The sequence below is a fragment of the Canis aureus genome, chromosome 9 (assembly GCF_053574225.1).
Source record: "Canis aureus isolate CA01 chromosome 9, VMU_Caureus_v.1.0, whole genome shotgun sequence".
In the NCBI taxonomy this organism is placed as follows: domain Eukaryota; kingdom Metazoa; phylum Chordata; class Mammalia; order Carnivora; family Canidae; genus Canis; species Canis aureus.
Window position 1 is genome coordinate 46071264 of NC_135619.1, and position 16786 is coordinate 46088049.

General features: G+C 52.3%; 1 protein-coding gene across 4 annotated transcripts in view; it reads right to left on the reverse strand.

Moving 5' to 3' along the window:
• The window catches only part of ACTN1 (actinin alpha 1), a 93298-nt gene that overhangs the window by 5388 nt on the left and 71124 nt on the right, over nucleotides 1-16786 (reverse strand). For all 4 annotated transcript variants that reach the window (XM_077909753.1, XM_077909751.1, XM_077909752.1 and 1 more), the window contains exons 9-18: nucleotides 11708-11800; nucleotides 10138-10368; nucleotides 8095-8242; nucleotides 5143-5293; nucleotides 4532-4640; nucleotides 3888-4028; nucleotides 2663-2845; nucleotides 2229-2363; nucleotides 897-1076; nucleotides 27-173 (exon numbers count right to left, since the gene is read on the reverse strand). In XM_077909753.1, the coding sequence (XP_077765879.1) occupies nucleotides 27-173; nucleotides 897-1076; nucleotides 2229-2363; nucleotides 2663-2845; nucleotides 3888-4028; nucleotides 4532-4640; nucleotides 5143-5293; nucleotides 8095-8242; nucleotides 10138-10368; nucleotides 11708-11800 (1518 nt within the window). The remainder of the gene's footprint in view (nucleotides 1-26; nucleotides 174-896; nucleotides 1077-2228; nucleotides 2364-2662; nucleotides 2846-3887; nucleotides 4029-4531; nucleotides 4641-5142; nucleotides 5294-8094; nucleotides 8243-10137; nucleotides 10369-11707; nucleotides 11801-16786) is intronic.

The window sequence follows — 16786 nt, forward strand, 5'->3', positions numbered from 1 at the left end:
CAAGTGTAGGGGGAGGGGGCTCTCACCCGGTCAAAGTGGTTGAAGGAGGCCCGAAATTCATTCATTTGCTCCTGGCTGATGCCCTTGGCATCTCGGGTCAGGATCTGATTCTCCACTTCGTTGATGGTCCTGGCGATGGTGGTGAGGAGCTGCTCCCAGCCCACACGGATGTGCTGGGGATGGTGGTGATTGAGGAGCCTGTCAGCCAGGGGCCCCAGGCCTGGGCCTAGGCTGTTCCTGGCTATTCCTCCCCCAACTATTGAAATGGCCTAAGCAATCAGAGCCGGACTTCATCCAGATTGACAGCATCACCAGGACAAGGACAACACATCAGGACAGAGGACCCAGATGATGAAAGGGGAAGCATGGGCAGAGTGGTGGCCTCTGCCTGAGACAGCAGAGACCAAAACTGACAGCATGGGCCAGGTCAGGAAGTAAGCCAAGTTTGGTAGGCGGAAGGATTAAAGAATGAAGCTTGTGTAAGTCCCTGTATATCCCACTCTAGAGCCACACACACAAGCCTTCATGACCCAAATAATTCACCACTTGGAAAGCAGATGCCTCAGTCAGTGTTTGGAGGCCACCCGCATTGAATCGCCAGGATGCTTGTTAAAAATTTAGATTCCTCAGCCCCATCCCAGACCTAGTGAATCAAATTCTGGAGATGGAGTCTGAAAATCTGCATTCTCAAGACAAGCTCCCTGGGAGAGTCAGAAGGAACTGAAGACCCAGAGCTCCAGGGGTGAGGAGCAGTGAGTAGCTCCTCACTCCCAAGTGAGAGTTTGTCCTCCTATGACCACTTTCCTTAGAAGATGAATAAGTCCCAGTCCAGGGGATAGGGGACAGAAGGGGATCTGGAGCTCCCTTCCTGGAGAAGCAAGGTGGGTGCCACCCACCTCCATGGTGTAGTTGGTGTGCTTGTTGTCAAAGATGAGTGCCTCCTGGATGAGCTGGTGGTCACCCTCGAGCTGGTCGATCTTGGGCTTATAGTTGACGATGCTCTTCTCGTACTGTCGCAGGTGGCTGAGCTGGTCCTCCAGCGTCCCGTGCATCTCAATGGAGATCCGCCCTATCTCCTGCTCACCCAGAAGGAAGCCCTTGTCAGACTGCCCCACTCTGTCCCTGGGGTAGGGGCTGGGGAACCCAGGTCATTGATCAGCCCCTCAGAGGCTTCTCATTTCCCATCCCAGCACCAGGAAACCCATCACTGGTAATTAATCGAGAACAAGCAGGGATACACCTTGGTGTGGAAACAGCATCATAGAGGGGTATGGGAGGCATCGTTACACCTCTTGGGTACCTGTCAACCTCAGAAAGGGGCTGCATGTTCAGTTCCTAACCTAAATGTTCACTCCTCTGCTTGCCATTCTAACTCCCAGTGTGAGCCTGTTCCCAACTATCACCCATCCTGGGGACTCTCTCTCTGCCCACAGAGCCAGCTTCCTTGCAGCCTCAGAACACCTGACTTGCCTCCTCCGTGGTCATGCACCTGCTGTCCTGCTCCTAGGGTACCTGCCTCAGCCTGCCTAAATCCTACATGCCCCATGGGCCAGGCCTCTCAGCACCGCTTCTGTCTATACCTCATCCATGTAAACAAAACTTGCTTGTAAAAGCCCTTTCTGTGCACTTGATTGGACCCAGCAGATATTTCCTGAGCACCTACTATGCACCATGTGCTAAGCAGGTGGGGTGGGTGTGAGAGACACACGAATATGAACTGGACATAGTCTCTGCCCTCAGGGAGCTTAGAGGGACACCATGCTCTAACCCAAGCAGTGCCCCTTCCCTCATCTACAGCACCCCAATACCTGGCCCAACAGTTCAACAAAAAATTCCATGCTTGCCCAAAGCTCAGTTCTTTCTGGAAAGATCATTCTTTTTGACAAAGCTCTCTGCTCAGGAGGAAGGGAGACGTGGTCAGCCAAATGAGCCAAAGGATAAATAAGCTAGTCAGTTCCCCAGGCACTCATCCTTCTATGGGACTTTCTCATGTGGCTCTTCAGTGACATCTGGGTGTGGGTCTTTGCTCCCAAACCAGAGATTGGAATCAATCCACTGGCCTAGTCTACAGGCTACACACCCTCTGTAGAGCAGCAGACCAATTGTGGGCTTAGGATCGGCATTCCTCCCTGGGTCCTGCCTAGGAGGAGACAGGGCAAGCCTGATGGGCTGGGATGGTGCTGGTAAGGGGTGGAAGCCCCATCCCTGCCTCCGGTATTGGGACCCACCTCCATCTTGGTCTGAATCCAGGGCCCGATGACATTGGCCTGGGCTGCAAACTGCTTACGTAGCCTCTCATTGTGCTGTTGGCGAGCGTGCTCCTCCGTCAGGGCCTGGTCCCTCCGTGGCACCAACTGCCGCACCTGGGGTGGGAACAATCGTGGGCCATTGGGGATGGGCCAGCCACCTGCCCCATACTTCAGATGAGGAAATGGAGGAGCCATGAAGGGAAGGAGCCAGTCAGTATTAGAACAGGAGTCAACAAGTTGACCTGTTCCAGAAATTCCATCATTCCTTAACTTGACAGATGAGTGCTAACCATGTGATAATGAAAAAAATAGAATCAATGAAAATCAATAAAAATCAACCAAAAAAGGGACAAAATCCCTGCCCTTATAAAACTCACAATGGCAGCCAATGCCCCCCCAGCCCTTGGACTCACGTGGTCCCATTTGCCATTGATCTCCTGAGGAGTGATGGTTGTGTAGGGGTTGGTGCCTGCCATGTTGACGTGGTAGGTCTGGACAATCTTGGACACCTCGTTGTGGATACCTAGGATGGCCAGGCGCTCCTTGTCGGCATCAGGGAGGGTGGCCTTGAACTGCTCATGGGCTGTGGTCAGTCCCTGGAGGCAAGAGAAGTACAGTGACTGGTGTCTCCTGTGGGCAAGATGAACTAAGGGAGCCCTACAGGTCCCAGGATAGAGGTGGGCAGAAAGGCCACTGAGGCTTGGCCCCATACCAGCTAGGAGACCCAGAGGCATCAACCAAGGATGCTCATGGCTGAGAACCAGGTGACTGGGGCTGGCCATGGGGAGGTGAGGGCAGAGCCATCAAAGCAACAGATTCATGGTTAGGGCTGGTGAAGTCAGGAGCAACTACCCTAGAGTGTGCACTACCCCACAGTCAGGTCAGGGACAGGGGTGCCCCGTGTTTCCTCCCCAGGTAACCTCCCACAACCTAGGCTTCCTTTACAGAATCTTTTAAATCTAATCCCCTGTAGCCGTATAAAAGAATAAGGAAGCTGTTTATTGCTATGCAATGAGATCCAAAACATTAAGTTAAAAAGAAAGGTTTAGAATACAGTATATAATAAAAAATGCTTTTTGTCTTAAAAAGGAGTATGAGGAGGGCAGCCCCAGTGGCTCAGCGATTTAGCGCCACCTTCAGCCCAGGGCATGATCCTGGAGACCCAGGATCGAGTCCCGCATTGGGCTCCCTGCATGGAGCCTGCTTCTCCCTCTGCCTGTGTCTCTGCCTCCCTCCTTCCCCCCCTCTCTCTCTATCTGTCTCTCATGAATAAATAAAATCTTTAAAAAAATAAAATAAAAAGGAGTGTGGGGAAGAAGGCATTAATAAGTAAATATATTTGCTTGCATATGCAGAGACTATGTGGGCATGCTGCTTCCCTCTAGGGAGGGCCCTAGGGTTGGAGGGAGAATTTATGGCATATCCTTTTTATCTTCTAGATTTTATACCATCTGTATATATTACCTAATCAGAAATAAATAAAATGTAATTCTTTTGATGTATAAAATCTTTGGATGCTCCCCCCATCCATCTATCCTCTCCCTACACAACAGTCCTGCCAGAGTGAGGTTTACAGGGTGAGGTTTCCACAGATGCCTGGGGAAGTCGGCCTTCACTGGTGTGGGGTTTGCAGCACACCTGGATCTCCTCAATGGTGTGCACGATGAAGGTGTCCTGTAGATCTTCCATGGCCCCCTCCATCCAGTTGTTGAAAGGTGCAGCCCGCTTGGCATACTCCAAGTATAGCTGGTCAATGGTCTCCAGCAATTTCTCTGTCCGCTGGGAGTGACAGTTGAGGGGAAGGGGTGGACAGGGAGATATTCAGCAGAGTCATATTTAAAATCACCACTCCCTGTCCACCCCCAGAGACTCCAAGGTCCTCCCAGCCAGACTCAAGACTTCAGTCTAAGTCTAGAAGCACCAGACTAAGTTCTCCGAGACACTGGTTCTTAATATAGGGTCTATGGACCATCCCACATTGGGATTACCCAGCCTGACCCCCATCTGATCTGTAGAATAGGAAAGTTCTCAAATGGCTGGGGTTGCACTGCAAAGTATACTAAACCAGGGGGATGAGGTATGGTTAGGGCCAGAGACAAGGCATCTCCATCAATGCAATGCCCAATGCAGTGCCAGAGTGAATCCTCAACAGTCAGGCCAGAGCAGTTCCAGGGAACACAGTGGAGCCTTTTGGCCCAAAGCAAAGGGAATCACAAAGCAGGAAGAGGCAGGCACGCAAAGCTGCTAGAGGCAGGTCTCCCATCTCCCTCAGGGGTCCTTACCTCCAGAGCTTCCCTCCGCTTCTGGGTTAGCGCTCCCAGATTGTCCCACTGGTCACAAATCTTTTGGCACCGGGCATTGACACTGGGTGAGTCGTAATAGTCCAGCTCACTAAAAGGGAAGAGACAGGAAGAATCAGGTGACCCGGGGGGGTTACCTGCATGGCCTACTCTCCTCTCCCTGGGTCTGGGGATGTGAGTGGTACACGGAGGCTGGGCGTGCTCCCTTCATTAAGACCTTCCAGGTGCGCCTCCCACCCCTAACTCCTTGGCTTTCAGAAGATTGCTGGGCCAGTTCTCTCTAAGGGCCCCTGCCACACCTCAGCTGGAGGCGATGCCAGTCTTGACCTCAGTGCCCAATGGCAGCGAGCCACTGAGACCTAGCAAGAGCTATGGGCAAACCTGGTCATCCTCTGGTCCTGTGCTAGTTACAGGTGACTGGATGCCCTCAACAGTAGGGTCATGGGCTCACTCTCCATCTGGGGGGACACTCATAATCTTCTGCATTGACGCCCTTCCCACCCAAGTGTCCACTGTACCCATCACCCTCCTCACTCTTCATAGCTACACTCCACTTCCCACCACTGCCCCAACCCTTGCCAGGCCATGCCTACTTGAGCTCCTGTGCGATGGCGGCAATCTGCTCCACACGGTCCTGGTGGGCAGCCAGGTCACTCTCAAAGGCCTCGTGCTTCTTGAGCAGGGCCTTGATCTCCGAGAGAGTGGCAGTCTCATAATCCTTCTGCCGTAGCATAGCCTCTTTGCCTGGATTCGGAGAGAGGGGGTACAAGGCTGAGCAGAAGCTAGAGGCCCCATGTTCTTGGCCCCAGGAGCCCCATTTCCGGGGTTATGTCCCCAGATGTCCATCCTACAGCAATCAGTCATCTGCAGTTTGAGAAAGCATCCACTGTGAGGCTGGCTCAGGGAAGTTACTACCTTCTATGGAACATGTGTAGGGCCATGAGGAGTAGTTACATACAAAGGCTATGCAGGACTAAGCCCTGTGGCATAGCCAGGAAAAAACAAGCCAGGCACCGCAGGGATACCCCATCTTTTAGCGTTTCTCCAGCTACTGTTGCTAGCTCCCAGCAGCCCTGCAGGGACTGCTCCCCTTAATTACTCTCAGGATGGGGTCAGCATGTCCAGTGCACTCTACACCTGATCCATCAGTGGCCATGACCTCCTCTGACTGATAGGGGCACTGCCCTCTCTTTCGGAGCAAGGCTTGCATTTCTTGGATTGCAGTTTCCCAGGAGGAAATGGGATGAGGAATGAACCTCCTGGGACTACTGATATATGAATGTCTGCCAGCTGTCATGTGAAGCACCTGGTACAGGACAGGGGCTTCCCTGGCTCTGCCCACATGTGCACCCTCTACATCTGGGCCTGTCAGGGATGCTCAACCCTGCTCAGGCTCTGGAGGCGGAAAGACTGTGCCCAATGTGGCCTTTCTTTCCTTCCCTCTACTTTCTTTCTTTCTTTCTTTCTTTTTTTTTTTTTTTAAGATTTTATTTATTCATGAGAGACACACAGAGAGAGGCAGAGACACAAGCAGAGGGAGAAGCAGGCTCCATGTAGGGAGCCCCATGTGGGACTCGATCCCAGAACTCCAGGATCATACCCTGAGTGGAAGGCAGACTCTCAACCGCTGAGCCACCCAGGCATTCCTTTCTTTTCTTTTCTTTTCTTTTTTTTTTTTTTTTTTAAGGATTTCATTTTTAAGTCATCTCTACGCCCAAGGCAAGGCTCAAACTCACAACCCCAAGACCAAGAGTCTTCTGATGGAGCCAGTTGGGCACCTCTCTACTTTTTTTTCTTTAGGTCAGAATATTAATATGACAGGTTTAGGAGGAAAAAATTATAGATGAGCCTATTTATCAACTCCTTTCCAGTCTTTCCTTGTACGGCTGCTGTGTTAAAACCAGAAGATATATGTAAGTTGTGTTTCCTGCTTTTCAAACATTCAGCAGCACGTCATCAGAGTCTCTGCTCTGGCTCCAGGTTTCATGTGTGCCTCCCCCGGAGGCTGAGCCACCACTGGCATGACCACTTGCCACCCTCTTGTGGGGTGTTCAGGCCTCTCCACTTATGCTATTAGAGAGGGTCTCACAGCGAATATCTCTAGACATGTGATTTCCCCACATTTAAGATGAATGCTTTAGACAGCCTCAAGAATTCCTGGGTCAGCAGGCAATAACACTGTTAGGCATGCATAGCCAGATCGCTTTGCCCAGCGGCTGTGCCAGCAATGACTGCCAGCATGTCAGCAATGCTCATGTCCTAGCTGGTGGCTTGCTGGCTGATGGGGCCAGTCCCTGCTCTGCACCTTCCTGTGAGCTGTGCCTTGGCCCCAGAGAGGCCATGATAGAAGCACATGGGTGAACTGGGGCAATCTCCACTTCCATTCTGCACCATGCACACCTAGATACGGAATTTCATACATGTGCAATGGGCTGGGTAGCAGCGACCTCTCATCATTGTGTCCTCATGGCATGGAGCTGAACCGGCCCGCTCAGGCTGAGTCAAGCCCACTTCCATCCCCTACCAAGCCACACTGCTCCCAAGTGGCCACAGGGTATACCTGTCCCTAACCGTCTCCAGCCTAGGATCTGAAGAGCACAATGGAGGCTAATGGGGGAGTGTGGAGACATTGCATCCATCCGCCAGGAGGGTCTGCCCGAGGCTCCAGCTGAAGTGGCTGGAGGACCCCAGCAGACGAGCAGTGTGGATCCCACTCCAGCCCTTGCCCGGGTTCTGAGGAAAAGACTATCAGGAAGAGGGAAGGCAGTGGAGCAAAAATCCTCAGAGCTCCCATTCACGGAGTGTGTTCTACGTGCTGGGCACTCAGTGAAGCATGAAATGCACTTATCATATTTACTCCTACAACAACCCTATGAGGAGATATGCCCAGTTGAACAGTGTCCCCTTGAAACTCATGCCAACCCAGAACTTCAGAATCTGACTTTATTTGAAAATAGGGTCTTTATAGATGCAATGAGTTAAAATGAGATCATATTAAGACTAGGGAGGGCCCCAAATCCAATGACTGGAGTTTTTATGAGAAAAAGAAGGAGAGGGCACCCAGGTGGCTCAATTGGTTAAGGTCTCCCTACGGCTCAAGTCATGATCCTTGGGTCCTGGGATCGAGCCCCACGTCGGGCTCACTGCTCAGTGGGGACCTGCTTCTCCCTCTCCCTCTGCCCCCTGCCCTGCTCGTGCTCTCTCTCTAATAAATAAATAAAATCTTTAAAACAAAGAAACAAAAAAACTAACAGTGAATTACACACACAGCACTGTCATGTGCCAGGAATCCTTCTCAACGCTTCGGATGTACTCGTTCATTCCATTCTCATAAACCCAGCAAGTTGGCTCTGTGATCATCCCCACTTTACAGACGAGGAAGCAGAGATGACCAAAAGGCTAATGGACTTGTCTAATGACAAGGAACTAGTAAGAGACAAAGCAAAACAAAGAGCAGGAGAGAAAGGAGCTGTGTGGCTGGCGGTCCAGCTGGCAGAGCGCGAAAGCGGAAGCCCCGGGGCGGCGGGCGGCTGGGCTGGCCTTACCGTCCGTCCAGGCCTCGTGGATGGAAGCCTTCTGCCGGAACTTCTCTGCCAGGTGGTCGAGCCGCTCCAGCCTCCGGATTTCATTCAGCAGCCACTCCTCGTAGCCTTTCTCAGCCTGCTCTAGACAGCCCCAGGCATTGTTGATGTCCTGAAGGGATGGGAAGCACAGGGTCAGCCCCTCCTGGCCCCCGAGGCCCCCCACAACTGCCCTGTGCCTTCTAGAAGAAGCCCCTTCCCCATCTCAGCCATACACTGGTGTTCCCTGAGCTCCTGGACACCCGCCTCCTGGGCAGGGAGTGAGGCCCAAGTCCACATGGGCCAGCCAGCTACAGGGCTTCGGGCGTGTAGGCCTGTGGGGAAAGAGCCCGACCCCTCTGTGGCCCAGGATTCCAACCAATCACAGAGGATGTAGGATAAGGCAGGGGAAAAGAGCAACTAACGAACAAGGCAGGCAGGCATGGGAGCCTCCCAGGCTCCCCCACATTTCTGGATCTGCTCTCGGGCTCTGGGCAGTAGCCTGGAGCCTGCAGGGACCCTGGTCTGGGCAAGCTGGCCAAGCACCTGAGAGAGTGACAGCTGCTGAGCACAAACCCACGGCCCTTTAGACAGGAAGCCACCCACAGGGTCACTCCTGCAATTAGCACAGGGTGCGTGCTGGGCAGATATGGGCTGAACTGGCCTGTGTGCCACCCGGGGGCCCCAGGGACAGGCTGCCTCCACCCAGAGTAGGGGGTGCTTCTAACTCACAGAGCACCCGCCCGGTAGTGGGGCTCTAGCCACCTAAGACCTACTGTTTCAGCCTGAAATCTGTAAAAAGACTACAATTTTCCAAAGTGCATACACAACAGGGCCTGTTTCCTCTCCTCCAGGGTCCCCCAGGATCCTGCCTCCTTACAACGCCGTCTGCCTGCTTTGCCCATTCCCTGCCCTTCCCACCTTATATGCCCACACCTCATAACTTCTCATTCACTATGGTGAATTTTTAAATTTTCTTTTGCATGTTTCTCTGGCTCACAACATTTCTCCCCAAGTCTGAGGGTAAGGTAAGGGGGAAGGAGAAAACATAAGTAACCTAAATTTAACAACTTGGAAAGCCATTCACAATATAATTTTAGTTTTTTTTTTTTAAGCAGCTTATTAAATAAAACATGCTTTAGGATTTCCTTAAAAATTATACTTACGTAGACTAAAAGAATCTTTTCTAAAAAGCTTTTTTTCTTAAGTAGACTCCATGCCCAGCATGGAGCCCAAGTAGACTCCATGCATGGAGTTCACAGCCTGAACTCACAACCCTGAGACCAAGGCCTGAGCGGAGATTAAGAGTTGGACGCCCAAACAACTAAGCCACCCAGGCATCCGGTAAAAAACATTTTTAAGTTGATATTGGGCAGTTAAGATTATGAGTAATTTTTATTTTCTGTATCTTGCCTATTTGTATCTTTGAAATACCCTACCCCCCTCCAAAATCCCTTAACTTGCCTAAGATAACACATTTTTTAAAAGTGCTTTAAAAAGATTCTACAGCAGTAAAAATTATCCTAATTGCTACTGAATTGTGGCCTGTTTGGTTCAATATGTCAAGAGGCATTTTGAGGGACACCTGGGTGGTTCAGTGGTTGAGCATTTGCCTTTGGCTCAGGGCATGATCCTGGGGTCCTGGGATCGAGTCCCACATTGGGCTCCCCGCATGGAGCCTGCTTCTCCCTCTGTCTGTGTCTCTGCCTCTCTCCCTCTCTGCGTCACTATAAATAAACAAATAAAATCTTAAAAAAAAAAAAGAGGCATTTTGTTTGCAAAGATGATTTTCAGAGGGGTGGGGGAGGAGGCGGTGCTAGAGGTCCAGGTGGGAGTCTGGCAGGGTGAGTCTGGCCTAGAATAGTCGGGGCGGGGGGTGCTTGAGCCTGGGGGGCAATCTGGACGGGAGAAACGATCTCCGGAGCAGTGTAGCAGACGGAGAAGACACGTCCCGCCCTGAGCAGGAGCAGCCCAGGGGCTGGAGGCAGTCCAGCGGGGCTGTGGGGGCCTGGGCTCCCCGGCGCTCACCGAGACCATCCTGCCCTCCGAGGGCATGAAGGCGGGCCTGTTGCTGAGGCGCAGCTTGGTCTGCAGCGTGTTGAAGTTGATCTCCAGCTGGCACTTCTCCTGCACCTTGGGCGGCTTGTGCAGGCGCCGGTAGTCCCGGAAGTCCTCCAGCTTCTGCTGCATGGCATGCATGGTGTTCTCTGGCGCCCGGTTCTCCAGCCACGGGATGGTGCGGCGGATCCACTCCAACAGCTGGAGGAAGGGAGGGCGGCAAGGGTTGTTCCCCTCTCCTCCTGATGGCCTTTTGGCCCTTCCCCCCCGGGGGAGCTGGCGGACGTCTGTCCCCGCAGCACACACTGTCCCAACTACCACTCCCTGGCTGCAAGGCCAGGTTCCAGGGTGTTCCCTCTTAGAATCACAGGCTTCATGCAGCCTGGCCATCAGCCTCCTCTCTGCCAGCAGAAGTTGTTAACTCAACCTCCCTGCTCTGTCTGCTGGGGGCAGAACCGCAGACCTGCTAGGAAGTCAGCTCGACCAGGAGACCCGAGCTCTGGTTCCAGCTCTACCACCTGGCTGGGCCTCTGTGTCCTTGTCTGTACCAGGGAGGGGGTTAACAGTTGTTTCCTGAGGCTCTTGTCACCTGGCCATCTAGAATTCTAGAATGAGGATCTCGAACTCAGAAAGGAAGTGGCTGGCTTCTGGGGACACAGGCAGGGAACAGCCTGGATGAAGGGATGACAGTGGAGAAGCTGGAGGAGGAGTGTTGGTGGTCACAGGAAATAAAATGAGCGCCTGTAGGGTGTCAGCTTGTCCCCCAGATTAACTCACTGGGATGATGACAGGAACCCCAGGGGGCCATATGCTGTGATCCTCCCCTAGGTTGCAGAGGGGTGACTGAGGCACCATGAGGTTATGTGACCTGCCAAAGTGACAAGCTGGAATGGCAGCAGGGATTAAACCTGGCACCTGGGTTCTTACTATGTTGGATGGCAGATCCACCAAGAGGCCAGGCTGAGCTGTTCAGAAGACTGAATTCTTTTAAGGAAGAAGCAAGTAGAGCCTTAACCCAAATATAGTCAGTGGCAAAACAGCAAACCCAGCTCTGTGTCCTGTCCCCTGGGTGGGCCCAGCTGCTAAGCTAGCTTGAGCCAGCCCAGGTCCATCTCCAGTTCCTATCATCTCAGAACCAGGTGTTCTCCTTTTCTAGCCCAACCAACTCACAGAACAACAGTGTACCAGGCTAGAAAGGCCCCTCAGAGGTCTTGGCTTAGTTCTTACTTGACAAGTGAAAAAAACCAAGACCCAGACAGGTGATGAGTTTGCCAGGCTCACTGTTGGTTGGTGAGAAAAAAAGCCAGAGACTCGGCCCTCTGGGGCCCAGAGATCGGCTCTGTCTCTGCCTTCTAGGAGAGCCAGAGAGGAGCCGAAGCTGCCCTGGACTTGCTGTGCTGGGACCAAGGACTATGCCCAGCCTTAGACTGCACCCCAGGGATGGGTTTGGAGGTACAGGTTCTGGGGGCTCCCACTTGCCCCAGGGTGGAGTAGGAGAGCCTTGCTGGAGCCAGGCCAGGAGAACCCAGGAGGTACCCACATCGCTGGCCAGCTTCTCATAGTCTTCCATGAGCTGCTCGTTCTCCTGGTTGACGGCCAGCACCTTGCAGATGCGATTGGCTGCTGTCTCCGCCTGGCAACAAGAAAGGGGGGGTGGTGGTCACGGTCAGCCCGGGGCAGCAGGAGCTGCCACCCCTGCAGCTCCATGTGGCAGGAAGGCAGCTTCCAAGGTTTCGAATCCACATCTTCCTTGTCAGCCTCTGCCAGCCCATGCTGGGTCCCAAGGATCAAGTGAGCTCAAAGAGAGATCTTGGTGGCTGAACTCGGGGCCCCTGGAGAAGGATCTGAGCTTGAGGCCAACCATGCATGTTGGGAAGACACTAGCGTGATGACTGATACAATCAAAAGGGTCAGCTCAAGTGAAGAGGTGAGTCTAGAACCCAAAGTGCAGGCCCTGGGATTCCCAAGGCTCATGCTCTCAGGCTGGATTTGCCAGGATCTTGGGAGATGCAGAAATTCAAAGCTGGGAGTCTGGAATAAGGTGCAGAGGGGCCTCTCGGGATCCCTACAGAATCTGCTCCTACCTAGCTCAAAGCCCAAAGAACATCACAGAAGATTCAGGGACCCTCTACAGCATAAAGTGCAAGACTTTAAGGATCAACCAAACACGGGCAGAATGTGCAGGAAGCACAGGCGGGAAAGCTAAGCACAGGTGTGTGCTGAGTGAGAGCTAGGCTAGCAGACGGCAGACATGAGTCCTGGGGACAAGAGAAATGAAAGGGGACTGACTCAGATGCAAAGGCCTGGAAACTCCAGGGCATACCGCCTTCTCAGGCCATGGAGGGTGTTGTGGAATCAACACCAGCAAGGGCCAGACGGTCCTATATCACCTGCCACTCCGGTGATTTTTAAATTCATCTGTTCACATAATGACCCAACTCCAAGGGGAAGGGAACTCAAAGCCTTTTTGGGGTCCTGGGATAGAAAGACAGCCTAGGGATGGGAGCAGATAATGCCGATGAACAAACAGATATGAATCCTGGGGCTCTAGAGAAGGGTGACCCTGCAGATATCAAGGGCTTAAGGGATAGAAAGATGGGACCCACAACTGGTCGATGAACAAGACAAAATCTTATCGCTGCAAGATAAACAGAGGCTAGACATAAGGGAGAACTTCCTGAGAATGAAGGTGCTTTGAACTGAAAAGAAGTAATTCACATGTAAATGTTTTCTCTTTGAAGAACTTTCCAAATAGGACACACGCCCACTGAATTGTGTGACTGGGAGTGACTGCTGGGATGTGTGTGTGTGTGAGGGGACAGAATGAGCATAAAGGTCCTTTCAGGCTCAAAGTCAAGAGATTGCACCCTCCAGGGCAAGACTTCAGAGTAAGAAGGCCTCCACCAGGTCCAACTGTGGGATTGGCCAGAGGGCCTCCACGATGGGATGGGTCCTTTGAGTCCCAGGTCTCAAGAAACGGAGGCAAGGAATCTAATCCTTAGACCCTTACCCATTTGCCTTCCAGCCTAACTGCCCTGGAGATGCCATGGCCACTTCTCACATGGAGCTCCTGATTGATCATCCTTCCTCTTAAGAGCCAACAGGTAACCACAGGGAATCCCAAAAGGTGACAAGGAGGGACATTCCTTCCTTGTGGGGCTCTGGAAAGAGGAAAGTCATAGGAAACAGACCAACTGCCCCACGAGGAGGGCTGGGGTAGCAATCCACCTGAAGTCACCAGGGCCACTTCCTGAGGCTGGGGCAAGGGACACAGGGGGCCAGTGGTCTCTGTGTGGACACAGGTAAGTTATCCCCAGCATGATGACCCAAGTGGGTAAGAATCAGAGATGGCCCACATCCTAGGCAAGAAGCAGCTCCCACTGTGATGTCTGATGGATAAAGCCCTCCTTGGCCTTGTTATCCTCCTGATTCATCTTGAAATCCTGGGCTCAGTGGTCATAAGCTTTGACTTGTGTGTCAATGTCAAACTGGTAAACTAAATGAGGCCTGTGTTCATTTTAAGAATTTTAAGAGATCTGTCCTGTGAGCCACAGGAGCCTCCCCCATCCCTCAGAGACTGTTGGCTGTTTCAGGGTCAACAGAGGCTCCTTCTGGATGAAGTCTGGCAGGGGGGAGGGGAGTCCCAAGTGGGCCACCTGGGAATTTTTCAGAGACCTGCCTCTTTCCCAAGCCAGCAACTCAGCCTGCCTACACCCAGGTGGCTTCACCCAGAGAGACTGAGAAAACCCATCATTACAACCAGGAAATCTGCCTTTGGAAAGAAAGGATAGGCATTACGGAGCAAGAGTACTTTCTTTCAAAAAGGCAATGGCCTGTCTGCAAACTCCATCAGGGTTGCCTCTGCCCTCAAGGGACAGCCCAGCTCCCACAGTTACCTTTAGGAAAGAAACAGGCTCCTGGAATCCAGATTTTATTTTATGGGGAAGACAGGTAGAAACTTCAAGGCCTTGATCTATTTCTTTTGCTCACTGCTTAACTCCCCTAGGCTGGCAGCCACCCTGCTGCAGAAGCCTACTACGTGACACTTGCTTCCACATTGGTCCTTTTACAAAGAATGGTTCAGCCATCCAGCACCCCCAGCCCAGGAGGTCACAGAGACCACGAAGGAAAGTAAGGTCTACAGGACATAATTGCTGGGGTGGAAGGCAAGTGAGACTTTTGAGGGTGGGATTGAAGCCTACCCTAATTGTCCCACTCGTTTTCTAGAAATGGTTTCTCCTGTGGCTACAAGAACTCCATCATGATGGGGGATTTAGGAGAGAGGTACCCAGCACCACCATGTCATAAAGAGACTGCTCAAGGGAGACATTGGTTCTAGGGGAGGAAAGACTCAATCTCTTAGAGAAACAGAAATTGAAACACCATCAGAAGAACAACCCTAGAAAAGTCCTGGCCTTAGGCTGTTCTGGCAAGAGGAGATGGGGTGCTTTGGACCCCAAGAAGCAAAACCAGACTGCCCATGACCTTTCTGATGTTGACAGGATTTGCATGAAATCAGGGACATGAGTGAAAATAACAGGAACAGGCTGAGAAAATATTCCATAACACTGGGCAAAAGGATCACTTCTAAATGCCAAAGGAAGACTTCTAGACATTTGTGTATACCTTCCCTTGGTTTATTTTTCATGACTTACATTCAACTGTATTATTATGCAGCTTAACACAGAACAATCTGGTTTTATGTTAGAGTTGTTTTTTAAGTTATGGACTATTATTCCTGGAATACTAATAACTTAGCTATCCCAAGCCAAACTGCTGTTCTAAGAAGCAACATCAAATTCACCGGTACAGGTAGTGACGTCTACCATCCAAAGTGCATCCAAGTGACGCACAATGGCTCTGCCTTCCACCACTCACAGATTCACATGAATGCCACAAAAATGTCACCTGTGACCTTTTTAGTCAAAAATCTCCCAAATTCTATCTAGAATTGCCCATTTCCTTCCTCCCACAGCCTTTCCCAGAGTCTAAATCAGCAGCCAGCCCCAGTGTCCCTGCCGGTGGGGCCCGCAGGCCAAGGGGCTCAGCATGCTCCCCAGCAGCCATCATCTCCGGCTTCACTCGTGTGCCTCGCGCTGGGCAGCAGGAGGGCCCTGGCACCACTGTTAACTCACCCTCCCCTCACAGGCTGCACCGTCACACCTTGAAGCTGTCACACAAGCTGAGACTGCCTTCCCAACCCTTGCCACACCTTCACTAGAGGACTCCTATTCAACCCTTAGGCCCCCAAGCTCCAGGGCCTCTCATTCAAGAAAGCTGTCGTGTCGTGCAGCCCCATAGCCCTCTGATCCACTTGTCCCCTGCTCAGCTCTGTGGCAGAGCAGGCGCTGATCAGATGGCAGCCAAGGCTGGCTTCTGGGTGGAAGGGCTCCCCCAAGTGGACTGTGCATTCCTCGAGGGCAAGAATGGTGGTTCCCTCCAAGAGGAGATTCATGATGTGAAAAAGCAACCGACGGGCCAACAGGGCAGGTGCAGACATCACCATCAACTCCTGAAAGCAACCAGAAACACCTACCGCAGAGCTGGTCAGGGCCAGCTCATTATTTCTCACAAGCATCCCCAACAGACCATGAACTTCAAAGCACAGATTACATAAACAAAATCCGCTGCTTTCTGATGATTCTAAATCGACACAGGGGAAGGGGAGGAGTGAAGAAAACGGAGAAAGAACCAGAACCCAAACCACCATTTCAAACAGAAGTGGGTCTTTGTCTGACCAGGAAAACCAACGACGTGCACTCGCGTGCTACATGCCTGTTTATGGGTCCATGGACTGTGACACACACTCGCCCGCACACGTGTACACACGTGCATGCATGCAAGACACTCTGCCGTCTTTCTAGTTCCACTGTCCACGGCTTGACAAGGGAAAGACAGTGGAGAGGATGCAGGGCATTGGGCATGGGTTTCAGCATATTTCCCCCCTCTGGCACCAGACACGGAGACAGTCAAGACAAGAAGAGAGTATGAGTCTGAAAGAATCCTCCTTCTTCCATAGGGGAGGGGGAGACCTCCCCTACCCCTGGCCCACTTGGCTCTAAGCAGTTGCCTGAATCTTTAGAAGTAGTTGGGGCCAACTCCGGAAGAGGCCCCTGACCCGGGACATGAGAATGCACCACCACCTCCACCCACTAGTGACCTTGTCCTTCAATGTGGACAAAAGTAGCATGAAATGATTGCAACAAGGATGAGAGGGAAGGAAGAGGGCATGGGCGGGGGCCGGGAGCGGGGGGGCGGGGGGAGGTGGCATGAGACCCGGGAGGGAAGAAAGCAGGCTGCTACATGCACACGCACATATGCACATGTGAGCACATACTCTCGCACACACTCCCGTCCGAGCATGATCATCAGCCAGGACACAGGGAAGGCCAGTGTCAGCAGGCATGAAGCCCAGGAGAGAACCCTTGGAGGAGCAGGGGAGAAAGAGGAAGAGCTGGAAAGAGGAAACCCCCCCTCACCCACCCCAGCTGTGGCTGCAAGCAGGCAGGGCTGGGAGCCCACCCGAGAAGTAGACAGATGCTGCTTACACCCTGGCTGAGAGGTGGGGGGTCAGAGGAGCCAGAAGAAGGTGACAAGAGAGCAGCAGCAGAGATGGGAT